The 24,599-nt window shown below is 37.8% G+C and overlaps 1 protein-coding gene across 2 annotated transcripts in view; it reads right to left on the bottom strand.

Annotated features, from left to right (window-relative positions):
• Positions 1–24,599, bottom strand: part of LOC110032732 — a 103,987-nt gene that overhangs the window by 5,124 nt on the left and 74,264 nt on the right. Inside the window, exons 7-20 of one of the 2 annotated variants that reach the window (XM_020736463.1) lie at positions 20,210–20,635; positions 19,861–20,138; positions 19,596–19,681; positions 19,432–19,524; positions 19,021–19,285; positions 18,491–18,928; positions 18,292–18,388; positions 17,171–17,460; positions 6,428–6,550; positions 5,936–6,103; positions 5,638–5,766; positions 4,646–4,735; positions 4,422–4,528; positions 4,176–4,324 (exon numbers count right to left, since the gene is read on the bottom strand). In XM_020736463.1, coding sequence (XP_020592122.1) covers positions 4,176–4,324; positions 4,422–4,528; positions 4,646–4,735; positions 5,638–5,766; positions 5,936–6,103; positions 6,428–6,550; positions 17,171–17,460; positions 18,292–18,388; positions 18,491–18,928; positions 19,021–19,285; positions 19,432–19,524; positions 19,596–19,681; positions 19,861–20,138; positions 20,210–20,635 — 2,739 coding nt within the window. Of the gene's footprint in view, positions 1–4,175; positions 4,325–4,421; positions 4,529–4,645; positions 4,736–5,637; positions 5,767–5,935; positions 6,104–6,427; positions 6,551–17,143; positions 17,461–18,291; positions 18,389–18,490; positions 18,929–19,020; positions 19,286–19,431; positions 19,525–19,595; positions 19,682–19,860; positions 20,139–20,209; positions 20,636–24,599 lie in introns of both variants that reach the window. The other variant, XM_020736462.1, reaches the window with a different exon arrangement.

Raw genomic sequence — 24,599 nt, 5'->3', positions numbered from 1 at the left:
TACATGTTGGAAATGAAATGCTGAAGTATTTTATTATTGTTATTTTTGAATCAAGAAAGTGTTGAAATTCATTTCAATACTGAGAAATATTTGGCTTTAGGGATTCATTACACTTATCTATTTTCCGTTATCAATTCCTGCTTAAAACATATGCTGGGGTGCAAGAAATTTTGGCAAGAAATTTTAAGAAATTTTGAAGTCTAAGGCTTTATGAAATCTGATTTTTATGACTTTGTTTTGACCCATTTGATGAGTTCAATATACCTGGAATGTTTCTCTGTTTTTGATCCCTTTTGCTAGATTCGATTTGGCCTGAAGCTAGGCTCGGTTCAGCTGAAATTATATTTTGTTTTGTCCCTTATGTCGGCCACGGTTTTTGGCTCATTTGGAACTGCATATAAGTTGGAAGTTTTCTTTGCTTTAAGCCTTTATAGGCCACGCTTTTTTTTTTTGGCTCCTTTGGAGATTGAATATGTGCTGGAAAATTTCTGTGTTGAGCCTTTATGGATTTCGGTTTTGGCTCCCTTTGTTGGGAACTTCTTTTTGTGGTAGACTTGGGCTGAATTTATCTTTTATGGGGTTCGGTTTTTCCCCTGTGCTGGGCTCGGTTTGCCCCTTTCTTGGGCTCGGTTTGTGCTCCTTTTTGGTGATTTATGTTGGCTGAAATCTATTACTGATTGGTCCATTCCTCGAGCTCGGTTTGACCCCTTTATTGGGCATGGTTTGGTTGGGGCCTCCTCTTCAATGTTCCTCCTAAGATTTTTATTGATAATCAAGTTTGTCATCCAAAAATGCATGAATTTTAATATCTATCTCTAGGTGGGAATGTTTGATATGAGTGTTCTCATGCTTTATATGATGCATGTTTTATATGATGAAAGTGGGTTCGATCTCAATGATGTATAATAGCTTGTCTATTCACTCTCTTATGTATGTCAAATACAATGCAATGGTAGTGCTTATGGTGGTTCCTTTATGCTGCCATTGGGATCTTCTTCTTTTTCTTGGCCCTTACCCGTAGGACTATGCTGCCTTTAGGGCCTTCTTCTTTGCCCCTACCCGTGGGTATGTGTTGTGTTGGGTTCCTCCTTGCCATCTGGGGCCGTGAGCTTCTTATATGGGGTTTGGTTTGGCTTGTTCTGGCTCCTACCCGTGAGCTAGTTGAAGCTTGGTTGTGCGTTTTCTGGCCTTACCCGTGACCCTCTACTCTCTTTTCTGGCCTTATCCGTGAGCCTGTTGAAGATTATTCATACCCATTTTGCCCCGACCATGAACATTTCTATATTTTCTAAATTAATGTTACATTTATATAATTGTGGTAAGATTTTAACGAAGGGGTGGAATTAAAAGATTTTGATATGGGCATAACTCTCTGGAGGTTTAGAAGGCTGCTGCCCTTAATTTTCTTTTCCTGATTTGTGAAATATAAAAGGCTTTTATAGCTTTATTTTAGGAAATCATGAATTTGATATAAATTGAATTCATGAAGGGTTTGGAAATTCATAAAATTGCTATTTGGAAAGGATACCCTTCCTGGGTTGATCCAATTACATAAAATTTGAAAAAATGATATCATTTTGAGAAAATGACATCCTTCTTGGATTGATTCAAGGATCTTGGGCTCTATTTTTATATCTTTTTGATATAACTTTGAGGATTGCTTCACCCATGTTCCTTCGATCTTTTGGGTGGATCAATTCCTCCTCTCTCCCATCCCCATTTTTATTCTTTTATTTCCTTGTTTCTTGATTCGATTTTCTGTATTTATGTCTGATACATAAGTGCTAATGTATAACCTTTTGTTATATGTGAAACCATCAAGCAAGGTCGCAAGTAGGTCGGTTTTTTTTTGAGGCGTAGGGCGATGATGACAAAGGCACGCCGGTGGTAGAGCAGAATGATATCTCATCCTACAACACCAAGACTCAATTCTGGGACCTGATTAACTGTAAGATGAAAGTATCATTCACCGACATAAGACTAGAGGGGGACCCGTACCTTCTTATGTTGTTGGTAGTCGTAGGCCCGATGACGTGATCGACTTATGGACAATTATATTTTTTCAAAATTGATAAAATAAATTGATAAGAACAAATACAATATTTATAAAAAATATTTTCATTACAAAATTAAAAAACTACTTCTCTTTTGTATGCTTGAAACATATGTGCATGCCAAAACTTAAATTTTAAAATATGTTACATTCAGGTTGTCCACTTGTTGATCACCGATCCTGGGCTAAGGAGTACCCTCCTAAGTTAGGTTCAGTTAGATATCCTTCTAGTGGAGTGACGGACTTTATACATCCGGGTGACCGAGTAGCCTTCGACGACCCTCGAGTAGAAATATATATTTGAGCTTAGCCCCGACCCGAGTGCTTGCGGTCCCCTCTTTTCGGACTTTTTCGTATGTTTTTCTTGAAATTTTTGGACAAAACATTCGTGGTCATTTCTCCGGGATTTTCTCGAACCATTCGTCGTGAATTTATTTGTCGATTTTCTCGAAGTTTCCAAGCAACGTTTCTTTTATTTATATAGTGAATAATAGCTAGCTTAAAGGAGCAACAGACTTTCCAAATTTACAAGTGTGATTTACATTGCAACATTTTTATTTCCTAGCATATTATATTGCTTTTCCTAGTACGTTATACTATTCTTTTAGCATGCTATACTGTTCTTTCTCTTTACTGTACATTCTACTGTTCTCTTCTTTTATATTGCATGCTTAATTGTTTTGTTACACACTATACTTTAGTATAAGAAAACCTAGTGGTTATATAGGAATTAACATCAAACATGGAGTTGCTACGACGAAGAACTTGGAGCGAACACCGTGGGCAGCATGATGAGGAACAACTTTAAGATGGATCTGCAACATCAAAACACTTTCATATCACCAAACACTTTCCTTAGTTTAAATAACAGCCCATAGGATTTCGAGGTGGTTTGCCTAGCACAGCGTAAACCCTCACATATCATCTTTAGGCTTTTGTGCAACCCTATTGTGCAATTATAAGTCATAACACTTAGGATTCCGAGGTCTTTAGGCTTTTGTGCAACTTTTGTGCAACCCTATTGTGCAATTATAAGTCATAACACTTAGGATTCCGAGGTTGTCGTATGGTACGGTGTAAATCCTCCTATCTTTTTAGGCTATTTACACGATCAGATATCGTGCGAACATAAGTCCTAAATTCTAAATAAATCGCAGGATTAAATATTAAACAACATCACTTCAAAAACATAAAGTCAAACAATAGGATAGGTGGGAGATCACCGGGGTTCTTCCTAGATCCGTGATATCCGTTACTATTTGCTCCTTTAGATTCCTTAAAATAACTGTTCTTATTTTGAACCACTGATCTTAATCGAGAGTTTTCTGAAGTGATCCCGGTCATTTAACATGTAATTAACTATAAGGGTTTGCCTCTATAGGGAACTTGGAACCCAGGTAAAATAAACCCTATCTAATCTTTATATTAGGTAGGGGAACTTATTGGCCTCATATAAAATATTTCGCAGAACAAACGGATGTCACAAATTCTTTAGTTTAGGTGATTGAGCCTACTACAAATAATATGTTTATTCTTCGGGATAAGTGTATTATTTGTGGTATCGTGCTTAGTCACCAAAACTATTCAAAATGTGAGACTCGTTTGGTCTCACCTATTTTTAAATCAAAATGTTACTTTCAAAAATCATATTCATATCAAAAATATTTTCATATTTTCTTATATTTTTCAAATCAAAATTAAAACGGCCGACACGTGTATAGGAGAATTGAACCCAAAACCTTGGCAATAAATTTAAAAAAACTTATTAAACATTCTAGCTGGCATCCCCAGCTTTAATTGAGCATATCATAGCTGCATCTCGTAGAAATTCAGTAAAATGTGGGCCAAATTTAGGCCAGGGGAATAGGGAAAGTTGCTCTCATATCTTACAAGTAAAAGTATAGTAAAGAAAGATAGAAATGATCCAGTTCAGAAGGTCCCACCAACCCTCTATAATAAAAAAAAGAAAGATTAAACCTAATAATATAGAATAAATAAAATCAACAGAAATAGTTCAGCAACGCTCTTTCCCCACAGTGTCTTGTTAAGGTATGCAAGAATGCAACATGATTTATGCAAAAAACATGCTTGGAACAAACTAGATTGATATGGTGGATTATACCTACGGTAAGTCCAGGTAAACTAATTGAACCATCTGAAGGGTCAAAAAATACATCAAGAGAAGAAGCTGCGGTGTCATCAAAGATCGAAGCAAATGCTGGAGGAAGTAAAGAGCTTCCTTTTGTGATGTATATTGCTCTTATCAGGTACCTGAAAAGACATAATTTTTGAGGTGGCTAATTTAAGTTAATGGAACGCTCATATAGTAAATCTTGTGATTTTTTGGTAAATTAATCAGCAAGCCTACCACGAATAATGTTGTGCACATTTAATGAGAAGTTCACGAGAAGTTACAAGAGCATGGGTAAGTAAAACTCCATTTAGCTCCAAAACAACATTTTTAATCGAAGGCACCTGAAGCAAAATGAAAGTACCTTGGATTAATTTAAACAGTAAATTTTTTTTTTAATTTTTTTCCTGATATCCAAACTGTAAAAATCACAAAAGAATGGGTAAATGCTTCGGAAACACCTTTAGAATAGTATGCAAAAATGACCTCAACGTTTCTTCAGCTGAGCTATAACCAGGATATTGATTCCCAGGAAGAAAGGATGCTGTTATCTACAGGAATAAACATCAACAGCACAAATTAAAATTTAGTTCCTACTCTAAATTAAACAAAGAAAGCTAAGGTAGTACATGTCGGTCGCTATAGGGCTGGGTGTAGTTTAATTTAGTGTAATATATTATTTAGAAATTAGACATTTTAATTTGAGGAAAATAGAGTCAAACTACAGTGTCCAGGGTCATTTTCGATCAATGTGGAAGGTTTTATAATCTCCAAAGCATTTTTTTAAGTATTGGTTATTTTGGTATCGATGTGCCAAAAAGTTGTCCGAAAGTATGACAATATTACAGTCAATATTCTCAGAAAGACATAATGAATGATTTGGTGTGATTTTTAGGACTTATCGGTGACTCGGGGAGATTTCGAAAAATTTGATACTTTGGGGATCCAAGAACATTTTGGTAACTTTTGGAAAAATTGGGTATTTTTGTAATTTTTTGATTTTAAATGGTCTAAATCATAATATTAAATGGTTTGAAGTGGATTTTGTGATTCAATGATAATTTAGGGGAATTTTGAAGAATTATAATATTCAATAGGTTCAAATAATTTTGGTGAGCCCCATGGGTGTAATGATTGTAACATTGTGATATGAAAATGCAATGTTTATGATGATCATGATGATTATGAATGATGACACAATGTATTGAAGTCCAAAAAGATGTAGAATAGTGCAAGACTTTCCTATGGTCTAAAGAGAACAAAGATTTGGTTGAAATATCTAAAGAGAAGGTGAGTACCATTTCTGATATGTTAAGATAGTCATAAGGAAAGTTGTAAGGCTAAATCCTAGTCATTAAAGGAAAGACCTATAACCCTCACCCAAAAGTGAGGTCAACACAGCAGTGGCAAGAAGATGCAGAAAATAAGTAGAGGGGTTGACTGTAGAACCAACCTTAACTGGATGAATCTCAAAGTGCTTAAAGTAAAACTGCCGACTTGGCACTTCAGAGTTACTATTTGAGGATCTCCAAAATGGAACAAGCTTCATTAGTGTCTCCTCATCAATTTTCACATCAATTGGCTGTAGAATGTATCACTTAGCCATGTAACTTATATTCAAACGATACAAAGCTAACAAGTTTATCCATACTATTTGACGAATATTTAGATTCATCAACAATAATATGAATACATCATTTCTTCATGCAAGGAATAAAGTTCTATAAAAGCAATATGAAATAAATTTTTACCTGAATAATGATAGAAAAAAATTTAACTTGCTTAACTTTGGAGTTGGTCAACTGTAGATTGAATGTTATCTGAAGAATGTTCATATTCATCCCAGAATCATGTAGTTGGCTTCTGCGCACCATTGATGCAAACGGGGCTCCATGCCATTTCTCATCCACAGAAAATGACTGCAATGATTAAGAAGTAATTTGAATCAAAGTTTATGTGCATGCACATAAACCTGCACAAAAGAAGGAGATAGCCTCCATACCATTTCTCATCCATAGAAAATGACTGCACAGGTTTAAAAACAATTTAAATAAAAGTTTACGTGCATGCAAATAACCCAGCACAAACGCAGGAGATGGGAGAGTCGCCATGAAGGGCTTTTGGTTTGTGGGGGAGGCGCACAGAGAGTGACTTGTGTGTGTGTGGGGGGGGGGGGGGGGGGCAAATATTAATGTATTACAGTCTTATTATACCACCAGAGATATCATTTAATGGTGAAATACCTGAACTTTCAAATAATTATATTTGCAATGATTGATAGTCAGTGAATCGACAGTAACATTTCCAAACCTAGCCACAATAATGGTTGCATAATTTAGAAGATCATTTGAGCCAGCATCTTCCCTCTGATAAGACCAAGAAAAACGACAAAATAATTGTTAAGCATTAAAAACAAATTAAGAAAACAACATGATGAAATGTTTTTTTCCAAGATTAATATAATGTTCTAGTGCCTAACAATTTGCGTCAACCAACATAATTTGCATGGTTTTGCTTGAGCTAAATCATATGCCCTAGAACAAGGTTTTACTTGAAACCCTGACTCTTGAAAATTAGAGCAAGAAGAGAGGAGGAAAAAAAAATCTTATGATTAAATGTTATTTCCTTGTTATGTGTAAGAAAATGATGAGAATGTATGTAAATCGGTAGACAAACAAGTATAAAAGGGAAAAAAAAGCAAATCTAGAACCAAGTTTCTATTTCTAGAATTCAAAAATGACTACACAAGAAAATAGAAACTAATTGGATTGAAATAAATCAAAAAATGTTTCACGTAAATTGTTAGATTGCTGTATATAAAAATTTGTTCCTAGATTGCTAAATGGATTAAAAGATACTGGCCACAAATCTATGACTATTTAAACACTCCCCCGCTCAAACTGAAAATTATATGTTTCCTTGTTACATGTGAAAAAAATGGATAAGAGAATTTACGTAAATTTGTAGACAAACAAGTAAAAGAAGCTTTTAATTCTAGAACTCAATATGAACTAGACAAAAAAAAAAAAAAAAGAAAAAAACCTAGTTGGATTGAAATGAATTAAAAGTTGTTTTCCACAATTTGTTAGATTGCTGTATATAAAAAGTTATTCCAAGATTGCTAAATGGATGAAAACAAACTGGACACAAATCTATGACTATTTATGTTCATCATACCTAGCTTGTTGATGATATTATTAAAACTCATTCTGGGTCTTGATCATCCCTGGGGCTTGGGTAAACCAGTCACTCGGAACATTTATTAGTATTAAACTAGAGCCCAGGTTGAGAAAGACCTTTTTTCGTTTCTCCTGCAACGGACACTAGTAATCATTGCCTCTCTACTACTTCTTCTAGGGAGGTGAAGGGAGAGAAGTATTAGAATCTGGGACTGGGCCGGGACCAGGACCTTGCCCTTCCTCTGAAGCTCTTCTACCCCTTCAGTCGGTTTATGTTCTTTTGCAGTTGAACTCTCTTCAAGTCTTTCTACCTCCAGCTATTCGGCCAGTACAGCTGGCAACCGCGGAGGGGGCCAACTGGCCTCCCTACTTCTAGTAAGTGAAATGAAGCTCGAGTAAGGCAGTCAGGAAGCTTTTTGAGCTGACAGACACTTGGAGGACTCAAAATCAGATCTGAGGATGCTTGGCATGAACTGCTCCTAGCGGCGATCCCTTGAAGGCCCTAAATTCATCAAAGAAAGTTTTTTCTCGATCAAAATCAGTTCACCGGAGACTTTATTTTGAATAACTACTGTGGTTTCAGAGAAAAAAATGAATAAGTTCTGAACATGGGGCTATTCCGCCTCCTCAATCGCCCTTCTCCTCTTCCTTCGCCTCTTCCCTCCTTGATGATGAAATGTCTTCTTTCTTCTTTCTTGGCTCCTTCCTTGAGAGTCACACATCTTTTTCAAACTGAAATTTCTCCTTTGCCTCATTAGAAGCAACCCACAGTATAGGAGTCATTGGGTTAAACGCGACAGAGCGTAGCACTCGGTTCACTATCATGAGGTCGGTGTATTGAATGACCGACATTGGTTTGCCCATGAAGTCAATGAAAGCCCTTGAAGTTATAACGAGATCCCTTTCTTCTTTTTGTAAGGCCATCCGACGAGCTTAGTAGCGATTCTCCCGTTCTCGCATACGCCCTAGAGAAATGGAAACTTCCATTCCTTGATCTTATACTCCCAGTTGATCAAGTGGAATTCTATAGTTGAGCCAAGAAAAAAAAATGCATCCGTCTGGCTTGCGACTCGTTCTTCGTCATCTCGAGAAGCGCCGGCTTCTTCTGTGGCTCCTGTCCTCGCTCGCAGGGCACGAGCTTTCCTCTGGCTTGAACGAATCGCCCACTGCTCGACTTCCCTTTCGGCATTTGCTCTCCCTCTACTGCCACTTTGCTGTCCCACAACCTCACCTCACTCTTTTGGGATGAGTTCAGACAGATCGTATGTTGCTGCCCTTACGGGTGTTCACGCCTCAGGTACACCTAAATCACAATCTTTTCCTCCTTCATTTGAGTGGGCGGAGGACATCAAGCAGCCTGGTAGGAAAAATGGAAAGTCTGTCATCATTTTTACAGAAGACGATGGTCTTCAACTTGCTTCCTCCTGTCATCTGAATTTGGTTGAGAAATTTCTATATGGTCATCCCAAAATGGAGTTTATTCGCAAAGAATTTGAACTTATGCACCTTGTTGGAGAGTGGAAAATTGGACTATTAGATGGGAGACACGTTCTTATTCAAATTAAAAATGAAGAAGATTACATGCGCTTATTTGCGAGAAGAATAATCTGGATTGATAATAGAGCAATGAAGATTATGAAATGGTCTGTAGATTTTGACCCACAGACGGAACCACAAATCATCACGGTTTAGATTTACCTCCCTAGTTTGAAATTTCATTATTTTTCTCAAAAAGTATTGTAATCTATTGCCTCAGTTTATGGAAAGCCACTCAAGACGGACATTCCTACTTTTAATCTTTCCCGTCCATCTGAAGCCAGAGTACTTGTTGAAAGAGACATCACTTCACCCGCTTCTGAGGAAATCTGATTGGGCACACAACACCATGGATATTGGTAGAAGGTAGAGATTGAGCATTTTTCGTCATATTGTTCGAGCTGTCGTATGTTCGACCACTCCAGTTCTCGATGTCACCATTTACACCCCCACCTCAGACCAAAAAAGCAAAGTGCTCCGCTAGAGAGTGTGATTCCATCTCATCCCGATCAACACCAAATTTTTGATACTATTGATCATCAGAAGGACACCCCGAAAGACGTCAATATCCCCGTAGGCAATATGACAACCATTCAGTCCCCAGTTGTAGCTCCCCAGTCTTTGGAACCTCCTATCGTGGGGGAGAAGGAGATTCTTCAGGCTCCGTCTGCCATAGAACCTATCGCCGATAATACAGGTAGAAATACTTCTACTGCTTCACCACCGCCTCATCATGTTCAGAAAAATTTTAATGTTACTCATGCTCATGGGGAACATGATGTGCAACGACCTACACCTGTTCGACCACCTTTACAATCTACTATCAGATGAGTTAATCATCAGATGAGGAATGTCAGATCCACACATCCAGGAGGAAGAAGAAGAATGGAGATCTACTCGAGCTCAGGAATCTGATGGATGATACTTTGGTTACTACGGGCAATGATACTCACCTTACAAATTTGTTAACCGGCTCACTTCCGAGAACTTGAGGCAGGAGGACTAAAGTGAGACGTCCTTAGCACTTTTGTGACTTTTTGGTTTTTTGCCTTTATGTATCTTTGCTTTATTTGGGTTTTATGTGTGTTGTATTGTATGAGTTGAGATTTCTTTTAGGCCCTCTCCTCTCATACAACCTTTCTGTATTATCTTTTCCGTATTAATATATTTGCTCTTGGGCTTTTTCAAAAATATATATTCTCATTGGATGATTTGTTATATATCAACTTTTTGCTAGCGTCATAGAAGGCATTTGTAGGAATTCAACAAAACAATTTTATTGATTTCAAAAGAGATATAAATACAAGAAATAAGAGTTATAAAATAGAAAAGACATAACACTCAAATCTCCAGGGTTAAATTAATTCCTAATAACTATCAAGATAAAAGAAAAGTTATAAACTAGAAAATACACAAACAAGGAAATACATAAACTAGGAAATATCCTTAAAAGGAAATAAATAAACACTAATAACTTCTAGCACTCCCCCTCAAGTTGAAGCATAAATGCTAATTATATTTAACTTGGATTTGAAGTTGTTAAGCAATGAGTGTGATTCTTTGTGAGAATATCAATCAGTTGTCCAATAAATGGAACAAACAAATGGAACATAGATCTCCTCGGAATCAAATTTCTCCTTGATAAAGTGACGATCAATCTCTACATGCTTGGTATGATCATGTTGGATCGGATTATGAGTAATGCTTAGGGCAGCTATATTATCACAAAACAACTATAAATGAGCGGTAATTGACATACATAACTCAGTGTGCATAATGCGAAACAAGAGGGCTTCATAAACCCTCAAAGCAATAGAGCGAAACTCGGCTTCAACACTATTTCAACAACCACAGACAGTTTTTTACGTTTCTAAGTGACAAAATTCCCCTAAACGAAGGAGCAATAACTTGAGGTTGAACATCTATCAAGGACGGACCCGACCCAATCAACATCCGTATAAATCACAACAGAAAGGGAGTTGTGGCGAGTAAAAAACAAACCTGAGGCTAATGTTACTTTTATGTAGTGAAAGGTCCGATGAACCGCAGTGAGATGGCGCTCGTAGGGGTCATGCATAACATGACTGACAATACCCATGATGTGACAAATGTCCAGATAAGTATGGGTGAGATAGATGAGCTTAACCATGAAGCGTTGGTAGTAGGTTTTGTTCACTAAAACAACATTGGGAACATCCAATAATTTCTCATTTGGGTCCATTGAGACAACAAACAGTTTGCAAATGAGAAGGTTGGTCTCGGTCAATAGGTTCATCCCATATTTGCATTGAGAAAGGCAAATGCGCCAAGAAGACCAGGTTACTTCCATGCCTAAGAAATACTTGAGAGACCCCAAATATTTAATTTCAAAATATGTGGCGAGGACACCTTTGGTTGGACTCACAAAGAATTCTCCAAATATAGAGTTGAAGTATTCACAACCATTGTCCGTCCGAAGAACTTGAATATTTATTCAGAATCGAGTTAAAATCGAGTGGAAATTTTTAAAAATATCTGCAACTTCAGATATATCTTGTAAACTATAAACAAAAGACATCCGAGTGTGATCATCAATGAGAGTAAGAAATCACTTATTATTGGTGTAGCTTGCAATTCGAGAGAGTCCCCATAAATCCATATCAATATGTGAAAAAAGAGAGGAAGGAGTGTAAGATGGATATAACATACATTGATGTTTAGCTAATTAACAAATCTCACATTTAAGAAGATGAATTTTTATCAGTAAACATTAAGATGTATAAATATTTTAAACAATGAAAACTAGGGAAGACCCAGATGAAGATGTAAATGTATAGTATGACAAGCAATAGAAAAAGAAAAACTACAACTACGAGACTGAGTGTTGGTGTCATCTATGTCATTTTATTGAAAAAAATAGAGCATGGCTACCCGCTTAGCCGTTCCAATTATCCTCCCCGAACGACAATCCCAAAAGACACATATAAGGGAAAAATTAAACAGCACAATCAAGATCACATGTTAATTTACTGGCCAACAAGAGGTTGCACTTCAGTAAAGGAATGCATAACGCGAATTCCAAAGTTAGCTTGACTGCAAGTACAATCAAACATTTATTCATAATGGAAATACAACAGCTGTTGAAAATTTTAATTGTATCTCCCCGGGAGCAAGGAGAATACAACGAGAAGAAATGAACAATAATCCATGTGCTAGAAGAAGCAAAATCAACGAGTACCATAGAGATGCTACCTTGGCGAACACGGAGGTTGATGAGCCGGAGGAGAGCTGACAAGACCCGAGCAGTTTAATCAAATGTTCCATTTGACTCTTGATGGACTCCACTGATTCGGGATGGTTCGAGTAGGGGCCTGTTGAACTACTGTGGACTCCGAGGTCGTAACGAGACCTTTAAGAGTGGAAAATTTGGCAGAAGTCCTATTTGTCTGTTTCTTATGGAGCTTTCAACATTTGTCACGAGTATGATAGTGTTTGTCACAAAAATCACATGTGGAGTGAGTGGCCCGCGATGAGGTGGCAGAGTGTGGGGTACAGTTGGATACCAAGGCTTAAGGTTCGGTTGAAGGAGTGGAGTTGCTAAGCATGACAAGTTTCCAACACTCTCTTCATGATGAATCTCAGAGAATGCTTTCTGGGTTGAAGGAAGAGGATCACGTCCAAGTATACGGCCGCGGACTTCATCGTGATCCTTGTTCAGGCCCGTCAGGAACTGGAACACACAATCCTTGTCCAAAATTTTTTTGTAAGGGTGAAATATCTGCAAGAGTCTCTACTACAGTCATAGTAGATATCACATTCCATCCCTAATGCAACCAAGTTGTTATAGTACTGGGTCATCATTTTCGATTCCTGTATCGTCTCACGAATCTTCTTAGAAACCTCATAAAGTTGTCCCAAATTACCGATGTTTGAGTAGGTGTCACAAACAACAATCCAGAAGGCACTTGCAGATGAAAGAAACAGGTACGAACGACCAATCAAGGTCTCCATGGAATTAATGATCCTTTATATGACCACGGAGTTCTCCACTTCCAACGCTGCAATGGTGGGTGAATATTTGGAGGTTCACGAATCATATCCTTAAGATGGCCGAATTTAACTCGACCTCTGACGAATAACGATAGAGCTTGAGACCATTAGAGAAAATTGGAGTCGTTGGGTTTATGGGTGGTAATCAGAAAATTCATGTAGTTTTTAGGTCCTCCGGTTTGCGGAGGGATTGAGATAGGTGCCAATCCATCGGTGGATTCAAGAACCGTGTTAGACGGAACCTCTGTGGTGGAGGAATCAACCATGGCCCCGATGGAGCCAAAAGAGAAGTTGGGATGCCAAGACATGGAAGGAGAGGATTCCATGCAAGCATATCAACAAACTAGGACCGCAGAGAAAAAATTCCAGCAAAAAAAAAAAAGAGAGATCTAGTTTGGCAAGATGTTGGTCAAGTTACAAGAAAGGGATTCCAGGAGGCAAAAAAAGGAGATCCTATTGTTCTTGTTAAGAACCCTAGCTTGGGAAGACCTAAAGGGGGGACTTCCGACTGTAGGAAAAGGTGCCGGCTGCAGGCAGGCAACCAACTACTGGCCTTGGGATGATTTGATGGGGAGTCTAGGTGCAGGAAGGGCGTCCGATGGCTGGAGAAGGGGAGGACCAGCAGCTATAGGCCTGTAGGTGACAATTCCGATGGCTAGAGAAGAATTCTGACGGCTAGGGTAAGATCTTTTGACTCTGATACCATGTAGGAATTCAAAAGGATAATTTTATTGATATCAAAAGTGGTAAAAGTACATGATACAAGAGTTGTGAAATAGGAAAGACACACCCAAATCTCTAGGATTAAATTAATTCCAAATAACTACCTAGAAATAAAAGAAAAATTATAAACTAGGAGATACATAAACAAAGAAATATATAAACTAGAAAATATTTGGAAAATAAAGAAATAAACACCAATAAACTTCTAATAGTATTTAATAGCTCACATGCAAACTTTAATAGGATTGTTCATATATTGCGTTACAACGCTAGTTGAAAACCCAATATTAGGATGGACGGAGACAGTGAGTGAGGTTACCTACAAAGCAACAACATCAACCTTTATGATAGCTGTGGTCCTAATTTTCTTTATTTACTTTAAAGCATTTGTGTCTCTTGAAGATTAAGATTATACTTTCTTTGGGAAATAAGGATAACTATTTTGATTGTCACTTACATACAAAAAAAAAAAAATAAATCAAAATTATCTAAGTTTTTAAGTTTTTTATCCCAAATTCTCTTGCCAAAACCCTTTTAAATTGGTCAGCGCTTCCTTGAAGTCACATGCCAATATAAGATCTACATACAAAATTAGAATAGACTTTTTTTTCCATTAGATGGGCAATTGATATAGAGAGTGGTAAGCTTGGCACCTACTCATACTTTTCAATCTATTTAATGAATCTTGCAAACCAGCATGCAGGAATTGTTTGAGGCCCTATATCATTTTTCTAAGTCTTCATGCATATCTTAGAGGCGCTTCTTTGATTTTTCAATCTTAGTAGTATCTCTAAGTGTACTTCCTCTTCAATGTCCCTGACGCGGAGCACGACACTTGCCATGATGCCACAATTCGCTGTTTATGGATCATCATGAGAGAATGTGACCGAGAAAGCTTTTCGTTTTGATGTTATTCCTATTTTCCACAAGTTTCCTTCCAATTTTATTTTATTTTTCTGATTTTCCTCCTATTTCTCTATTTCTAGTTTGGTTATTTGATATTAGGGAATTATTTATATATCAACAATTTTCTAATTTTGTTCGAGTATTTTGGAGATTATAATCTCTAGCTTTTAAATATAGAGTGTTGTATGATATTCTTTTTGAGAGTGGTGTGCTAAAACGGTATCGTCTGGAATGAGAGCCTGACAAACCCAAAATTTTTAGGGATTTATCTTTCATGCCCCAAATTCAAAATTCTAGGAAAAATCACCATTCCCAAATCATTCCAACAACGAGTCTTAGTCCTAAACTAATTTTCAAAATTCAACCTTTCTACCTCACTAAAAATTTGCCCGGACACCTGCCACAAAAAACCTAAACTTCGACCAACCTTTTATCTACAACCCTGATGCAGAAACTTACTGCAAAAAAAATATCGTGGTACTGTAGCTGCTACAATATCACAGGAATATCTATCGTGGGAGACGAGCCAAAATAATCCCCTGTTTTCCTTTTATATGCTTTATTTCCTATTATCCTTCATTCCTTTTTAGTCATTTCCTATATATGTGCTGTTTTAGAGTTTGGAAATCGGTTTTTCGTAAATTTTGTTTAGGATAGCTATCAACGTCCGTTCTTCTCCCTTCAAGGGTTGTATCTAAGGGATTGGGTGGTGCTCCTTCTGTATCTCTTTCCAGAGGTGATGATCTTCTTTGCATCCCCCCGCATTGCTTCCGGTCGTCCTCAAATGTTACAGCCATCCACAGATAGTCGTCTGCTACTATTTCCCTGCAGTTTTCCCATCTTCCAACCGCTGCCATCCATGTTTTGGCTTCCTGCCACCATCCTGGACAACGGGGAGTTGCTCTCCTTACACGTTCCGACACCCCTAGCCATCCCCATGACTTGCTATTGCCGAACCCTGCTGTCTCAACCATTCCTACCAGCTTTCAGCCCTCAGAATTGTCCCAAAAGCCCTCTACCTTGCTGCTGCCACCCAAATAACAAGGTGCCACCACGTCTTGCTTTTTCCGCTCTTTCTTGTGTGTTGCCGCCCAGGACAGCAAGCGACCATTGTTGTGCCATTATTTCCCCACCGTCCTGCCGCTCCTCTACCTTTCCGCAACCTTTTTAAACCCCCGCCGATCACCACCACCACCCTAAGATCCCACCCTAGTTTAATTATTTGTGTCGTGTCTGTTGCTATTTCCAATTTCCGAGTGTCATTTTATTGCATTTTCCCTTTCAAGTGTGTTGGTCGTAACTATTTATTTGCCTTTTGATAATATTATTTGTTTTCATGTTAGGGTTTGGGTTAACTTGTATCATTTGGTATCAAAGTTATCTTAATCCTAGTCCTATCCTAGAGTTTCTAGCATCTACCATTACCCAACCTTATCTCCATTCAAAATTTTTCTTTCTCACCCTACATCACCATTTCACACCTCCTTCCTCCTAACCTCACCCAAAATCTAGTCATGCCGCCGAGGAGATAAAGACAATTGATAGGAAAATACACGATGCTATATATGAGAAATTCACTAAGAGGTGTCCAGAAGACTTCTAAGACGGATAAGCAATGCAAAATCAACCAGCTACAACAAAGCCCACTTTCTAGATGAGGAAATCCGGATGTGCCACTCACAACAACAACAGTGACTTGCTAGATTGAAGGGATAGAGTAAAGCTATTCTATCATGTCGATTCTAGGGTTGAAAAGCCTTTACCTCGAAGATGTGACCTGAAATATTCGATAAGTTATAATTTTGAAGTAAAGATGGATTTACTATACTTTGACGACCCATAGAGGCGAACGTGATTACAGAGTGACTCTGAACTTTGAAATGTGTCTTCGAACATCATGACGTCCCATTGGACGGAATGGTGAAGCTAGGCACTAACAAACTGAAGAAGAGTGCATTATTTAAGTAGCAAAATCTAAGTATCTACACCAAGAAGAAAGAAAATACAAAATTACTATTTGGTCCAAGATGAAATCGAAGATGCAGGTCACTACAAACCGGATGTTCAGACCCTAGCTTCAAAAGTGGTAAACCACATCACTGATCGACCACCACAACTTACAGGCAAGGTTCAGCCACAAAATCTTACGATCATAGCACACCCAAGGGAATATCCAAGTTGGAAAGGATCTGGTCATGTTAACCCAAACCCAACAAACAAATTGACTGCTCATTTTATGGGCTGAATTCAGCTAAATCTTAGACTAAACAACTTGAACAAGAACCTCTACCACAAACGAATTGTAAAAACAGATCCAACAAATGATTTGTACTTTGGAGTATCAGAACACACGCACAAAAAAAAAAAAAAAACATCAAGAGTCAGAAACAAGCATGTATCCTTAGGTCTAAAAATTAGTTGTTACTAACGTCATCCTCTATATTAGAATTAAAAAAAAATAAAAAAAATAAACAAGTATAAGAATATAAAAATATGAATAAACAACTAAGGTAAATGCCATTGCTTCGGATACACATATAAAAAAGTTTAAGCAATTGAGACCATTCAAAATATTATAGAGAAAACCTGTTTATTATTTTTAAGAAAGTGTACTGCGAAGGATGAAAGCCTGAGTTGAAAATTTGCAGAAGGCGGAGCAACAGTTTGTTCCACTCCTTTAGTGGACTCACAAAAACGTAAAACCCGGGTTGAACCATCTGCATAAACTTCAAAGCCCAATTTGAAGATATCTATTCCATATGGCTCCTTATTAGTTCCCTTATCATTTTCTGATTGTTCATTCAGTGGCAAACGCAGTAGCATCCTTTTATGTTGCCTCGTCTTAAAGAATGACTTCCATTTACAAACCTTGTCGATGTTGATTTCACGCATTAAATTAAAATCTGCATAAATAAATCAATAATGGTAACATATGAAACTAATTCTAATAGTTTACTCGGTACAATGTTAAATATCTAAAACTAATCAGACACAAATGACAGAAAACAAATCCTTAATGGCGCCAATCAATCCATCTTTAGTGATGGCCAATTTAACTGCAATCTTCATAAAACAACGTAAATCCCTCAAACCTGCATCAACCCAATTTTAAAGTTTCGCTTGGATTAACAAATTTGACATCCAAACAATAAAGAGGATTTAATAAATCCAAATCTTTGGATTAAGTAAGTACTAATTGCAGTCGTATAGTCACTAATACAGTCAACTCAAGTTTTCTCTTGCTATACTCGAGCTACCCTACTAAAGCCAATATGTAGAGATTAGTAATATAGCATTTGAAGAACTGAAATATTAGTTAAAATCACATAGAATTAGCTCATACAAAAATAATACCACGTTTTCATTTTGTAAACTAAAAACATTATCAAAAAGAAAAAAATTGCTCTTTTCATCAATCTACAAATTCGGCTCTGGGAAATCATACAAGATTTCAATAAACTTGGCTAGGACTTCATTGCTTGAACTTCTACATGGACTGCAATCTTTGTTCTTTGAATGAGATAAATGCAACTAGTTCTTGAAGTTGTAAATGAATGAAAGAATTGCAGCCAAAAAAAACCTTAAATTGTGCAGCTATGTAAATATTTGATGGTTGTAACATAAGCATGAAAATATTATGACCTAAAGGTATGCAATGTCAAAAGCAAAAAAATATCATAAACTGAGGCATAAATCAGATTAATAAGCAACACAGAGATTGAAATCATACATACCAAGAATTTCAACAATTAGCTTATGGGGTAAACTCAAATCATCCCAAGCATATTCTGCAGAGGCTCCAGATGGTAAGATCTCTGATTCAGCTAAATCCTGTAAAGGTTCAACAAGAAACAATAGATTTCATGAAATCTCTCACATTAGTGTTTATATCTCTTTCCTTGTCTAACTTTATATGAAATGAGAAAATGGGACCTTTTGATAATACTTTATAGATGCCCCTTGCAAAAGATTATCGATCCGGTATGGTAGTGGTATATCTGGTGGCATATAGAAGTACAAGATTAAACTAGAACATTCTTCTACAATATGGGCCACAGCATACTGTGTTAGCTTGTTTTCTTGACAATCAATTAGATTTGCTGATCTACAATAATTCACAGAACGCCCCTTGAACTTCAAGAAAAATCGACCAAATGAAGCAATGCAAATAGGTCCTGACCAGCTATGACTAGAACATCCAACATCTTTTATGCAGAATTGGACAAAGATTTGGTTATTCTCATTCCTATCAGCGTGTCTCGAAAACACAGAATCAAAAAGACTACTTTCCCTTCTTTTGCTTGCATTGTTCCTTAAATGCAGTGAAACTCTCTGCCTAGTTTCCACAATTGTATCTCCAGTGGATTCATCCTAATCAGAATGAACAGTTGAAACATAACCATTTAAGTATTATGTATGTTGTATAGAAAATTGCTTAAAATGATGTATATAAGAACAGGGACCTGTATATAGCATTGTCGAACCACAATAGACTCCTTTGATTCATTTGCTATTATAAATCTTGATACAAAGGAAACCAGTTGAGCCGGGACAGAAACTTTATGGACACAAGGCTGGAGTGAAACCCCCAACTTAGCAACTTTACTACCAACACTATCGACAACTTCCAGTGAAAGCTCTGTCAAGCCAGTCAAAATATCTAGATCAAGCAATTTCAATTTTGTAGTTGTTCTCTCTTCCAACCATTTAATATAAATCTTGTTCGACCTATTTACAGCATGAAAAATGCAATTAGATTTGCGATAGCAATAGAATCGTGATGAATACTACAAGCCTTCGGACAATTAAAGAAAACAATCACTGAATTATCAAAATTCTGCCGAGTCTGACAAATTCATCTGCAAAATACTTACTTCAAAAACCATGATTTCATAGACTTAGGGGGTAAAAGACAGCCCGATTCAGGAGGAATGTCAGACGAGTGCATTTCAGTTTCACTTTGCACCCTGCAAGGGTTTACATATGCCATTTGAGAATCAAAAGAACTATCTGCATGCAAAAACTTGATCAACTTTACCTTGGACTAAGTTTCTGGCTCGAAGTAGAGCAAAACAAAGTAAGCTCGGAACTATTTTGAAGTGTGTATGTTGTAAAAATAGTTGCCTGCAAAAAGAAAAGAGTTGAAAAGGAAATTAAAAATCTTGAATCAGAAGTAGCGAATTTCATACTACAAAACAAAGCATAGGAGAACCTTTAAAGAGAAACATTGAAAAGATATATAATAAAAAGATAGCAAATAAAATATTGTTGTCCTATATATCGTTGTTTTGTCTTCAAACTACCTCCAACAGTCCCGTATCTGAACATGACAATCGTAAGACTGCAAAATATGCACCACCAGCAAAATCTAAATCTATGTCGATAAAGTGGACATCATTCCGCCTTTTTTCCAACTTCTTAACCCAGGCACCACTATTAACGGGCCTGCAGGTAGAGCTAAATGCATTTAAGGTGATTCTGAAATATATATTAGCTGGATTTGCATAGAAATATGCACTCGACTGACATGGTATGGTAGCCTGCCTACCAAAATTGGCAAAATTCTCCAACATAGACATATCTGCAAAATAAGTAAATAAACAAATGATAAATAAATAAAACATAAATGTTGATCCAGATTAAGGGTTTCACCTGGATAATCATCGGATAAAAGGACAGATATCTCAGACTGCAAGAAATTATAGACTTGAACTGTGGGATATATGAAAATTTCATTTTGCACATGCATAGCAGCTGGTGAAGAACGAGCCTGATTTTGATCTCCAAGATTTTGAGGCTGCATTAATGGCACATCTCTTCCAATGGTACGTATTAGAAAATGCAGATCAGAAATGTGCCGGTCTTCCATGGTAATAGGACAAGATAATGTACTAAAGAAAGATTTTGAAGATCTAGCACCTAAAGCCTTTCTGAATCTATAATTTAGCTTATCAAATATTCCAGAGATACGCAATGCTCTTCCTCCTCTAATTTCTTCAGACCAGAGCAAAGAAATGTTTTCTTCACTATTTTCAGTGCAATCAGTGATTTGAGGTCTCAAAGAAAGCAAGAAATTCCCTGGCAATTCAAAGAACAGCAAAAAAAAAATAATAATAATAATAACAAGACAGGTAAATCCAAAATTACGAGAATTTTCCAGAATCAACAAACTGCCCAACTTGTTTACATTGGATGTGCCGCGCTACGATAAACATGCATGCGTATTAAAAGAATAGATGCTAAGTCGACTTGCAGCAGTTGAAGAAAAATATACCAAAATTTCCTTGAGTGCAGCAAAAAGTGAAAGATATCTGAAGAGTGAGATTGAGGACCAATAATATCCAAGGGTCCCAATGCTAACAAAACAAATAATGACCAATTTTGCAAATATTAAGTTTTCAATACATCCTGGCACAAGGTTAACCGGCAACATTTTTAAATCCCAAGGAAGGATTCAACTGATGGTTGAGATGTGACAAAAGACTAATTTTCAAATATACAATAATTACTCAATGACATTGATATCGGAGTTTACCCAAACCACAACATTAAAAAAATATATATTATAAAAGAAAAAAATAGACAGTTACAATCAAACACACTTGAATAAGAAATTACAACTAACACTCGGGGGCTCGATCCATAGGTGGGGGAGGTCGGCTAGCTAATCGGGGATCGGAGATAGGTGACTAAAATAGGTTGGGGATGGTTAGGATAGCAGCAGGAGGGGCTGGAATTGCGTTGGCAACAAAGCAGAGGGCTGGGACAGTGAGGGCAGGGAGTGGGATGACAAGAGGAGTAGCGATGAACAGTGAGAAAGGCTGGAACTTCCATGGGACAGCATCCTAGGCGACAACAGAGAAGGGGCGATGCAGGGATTGTAGGACAACAAGGAGCGGTTGTCTGAGACGGTGGCAATGAGCAAGAAGGGCTGAAATGGGAAGATTACAGTGAAAAATAGCAAACGAGTGTCGTTTGGGGCGGTTGCAGCGATGTAGGATGGCCAGTTGCATCGTAAGGAAGATGCGAAAGGTGATCGAGAAGATAATCACCACCTCGGAAGAGAAATGACTGGAGCACCACCCAATTCCTTAGATACAACCATCGTAGGGACAATAATGAATGTCGGCGGCTGTCCTAAACAAAACACACAAAAAAGTTGAAAACCTATACATGTGAATCAAATATATAAGTCGTGAGTAACTAGGATTGGACCCACTGTTGAAAGCAAGTGCCAAATCCACGTAAGGAAGGCCGGATGTTCCAAATAAACCCAGGTTGCTGAGAGGGTTCCACATCCAGTCCAATTAACGGATTGGTCGCTGGATTATAGCATTTGTAGCAAAAACAAAAATAGGGGCGCTCCCGTGTCTGTCCCCAGAAGTTAGGGAAGCTTTGACCTCATATAATAATAGGAAAAAAAATAATAAATAAATAAATAAAAAGGTGCGGGCGGTTAAAAAAGTTGCAAACCTCAGGGAATCATAACAAACATTTTTTCACAGTTACCCTATTTGACGAACAAGCAAGCGAGAGATAGCAAGAGAGAAGAAGCTACGGTACCCTAACGAAAGAAGGAAAAAGTCGCATGAAGAAGCGCGACAACTATGCAGTGTCGGGCCTTGTGAAGGAGAAGAGGAAGGAGAAGAAATTTCGGTATTGTGTCAAGACTGAAGGCAAAGGAAGGAGAGGGAGGTGGTGGCATCGAAGGCTTACTTGGACCGAGCCACGATCGAGGAGAAAACCACAACTTCTTACGTTGGTGCAGTGCAGAAGAAAAGAAGCTGAATAAGAGGAGGAAGGAGATCTTCGGCTCTGCCAAAAGGGGAAGGAGAGCCAACGATCCTTACGTGTGGTTATGGATCGCACAAAGATTAAAGGGAAAGCTCCCTGCTGTTGAGCTCACGTGAGTTAGAACAGGTCAGAGTTTTATAAGTTATGATTGGGTTTTTAATTAACTAATTTATTTATATTATTACATGAATATGTGTTATATTGGGTGGGTGTGTTTAATAATATTAATGACAAGTTTTATTGAAATCAGAATTAACAATTAGTGATTTCAGATTAGAAGGAGAAATTGAAGGAGCGCGCGAGTTAGGAGGAGAATCAATCCAAACAATTTATAAGATAGATATTTATCTATCTATATATATATAAACCCAAGGACTGATATATTAAAGAAAAAGATATAGATAGGTTTGTATGAGTGGGCATAAACACCCAACCCACACAGTACAACACACACGAAAAAATGTAAAAGATGAGTACATATAGAAATTAAAAAACCCAAAAACCACCCGGACGCTGAAAAAGTGTGGGTCATCTCAATCTAGTCTTGCCTCTGGCTCTAGTTCTCGGTAGGGATCCAACTAGCAGATTGGTAAGATGCTGACCATTACCCGTAGTAACCAAAGTACCATCCATAAGACTCCTGAGCTATAGTAGATCTGCATTCTTCTTCCTCCTGGAAGTGTAAATCTGTCATTCCTTCTCCGAAAAATTAGCCTGATGGGGTAGATCTGAAGCAGAAGGAATACCAACAGTAGTACCCACAATAGGTTCTAGAATATGTGAATCATGAATTGCCTCTATACCGGATACTTCTTGAAAAAGTGGAGCTGCGAGGCTCTCCTGATTATCAGTCTGAACACTATCATTTATAGGTAATGGTCCATCAGTATTGTTTTCTATGGAGTTCGTAGGTGCCAACATCGTATCACTCGCAGTAATAATAACAGCAATGTCATGGGGGGGTCCTCAGGGGCAGCAGACACCTCCTGTCTGGTAGTATCATCCTCAGGTGGAACTAAAATGTCCACAGCAGTGGGGTTAGACCGCTCCTTATTCACTTGAACCTTAGATTTCAAAATAGGATGAAGCTTATAACATTTAACAATGATATGACCAAACATCTTATATATGGGGGTTTGTGTTCCATGACAATTTGTTGCCAATAACCATTATGGGTTTTGCCCAACCAGACTTCAGTAACATCAGGTAAAGTAATATCCTTATCTACAAGTATTCTGTCCACCGAGAGTCTGGTTAGGTTAAAAGTAGGCAGATCTAGTTTCAAAAGATCCCCAAGGATGACCCCAATAGAGTAGAGAACCTGATGATGAAAAAAATGCAGCTTGAAACCAGGTAAACTAAACCATATCGGTAACTAAAGGTAAACTAAACCATATCGGTATAGTGGGAGTTTCGTGCTTTGGGTCCAAATTAGGAGACCACTTGAGTAACTTCATTAATTTGCCTTCGATATTAAGATATTTCTTGGAGAAAATTCTGGTGTAGTCTTCAGTCGCTGTTAGTTGGATCAACACATGTCTCCCACCCATGAGTCTCACTTTCCACTTGTCACTAGCTCAAGATCATCAACACTCTTTTTGATAACATCTATAAAAGGGCATCCTCCATTGAAATTTGCCAATAAGAGCAAACTTGAATTTTTCCATCAGGATAGAAATTTCTGATTCAGAGAAAAATATTGTTTCTTTTCCTCATTTCTTACTTCCTTTTTTAATAAAAGGACAATCATCTGTACCATCACGACATTCTTTATAACTTGAGGGGAATACCACTGCGGACTCCTCCTGAGGGTTACCCACCACGCTGACAAAGGAGACTTTGTCTGGCTCAACCAAAGAAGGAAACGCCATCAGAGACTGTCGGCGTTAAACTGCTGCGAGGTTGCTGAAAGACAGAGGAGCTGTTGGGCGCAAAAGTAGGAGCAGCGTCGAAACAGAAGAATCAGACGCAAACGATAGCTGCAAGCGACAGAGGCGTGGAAGACGACGACGTCGAGCAGAGCATGTGCGAACGTCGACGTCGAGCAAAGGAATGATAGCGACAGAGGAAGACGACGACGCGAGCATCGACAGGTTGTGCTAACGTCAACGTTGATGCAGACGCTGGAGCGAGGGTCAACGATGCGAGATCTTCTCTTCCAGCGGTAGAATTAATTGCGACCGAAATCGCCATTGAAAGTTTTAGCGGAGCTCTCGAGCGTAGCCGAGATCGTGTGTATATATATATA

This window comes from Phalaenopsis equestris, unplaced genomic scaffold, assembly GCF_001263595.1.
Source record: "Phalaenopsis equestris unplaced genomic scaffold, ASM126359v1 Scaffold001013, whole genome shotgun sequence".
NCBI classification, from domain to species: Eukaryota; Viridiplantae; Streptophyta; class Magnoliopsida; order Asparagales; family Orchidaceae; genus Phalaenopsis; species Phalaenopsis equestris.
Note: the sequence above shows the minus strand (reverse complement) of the source record. Positions and strands in the feature narration are given on the sequence as shown.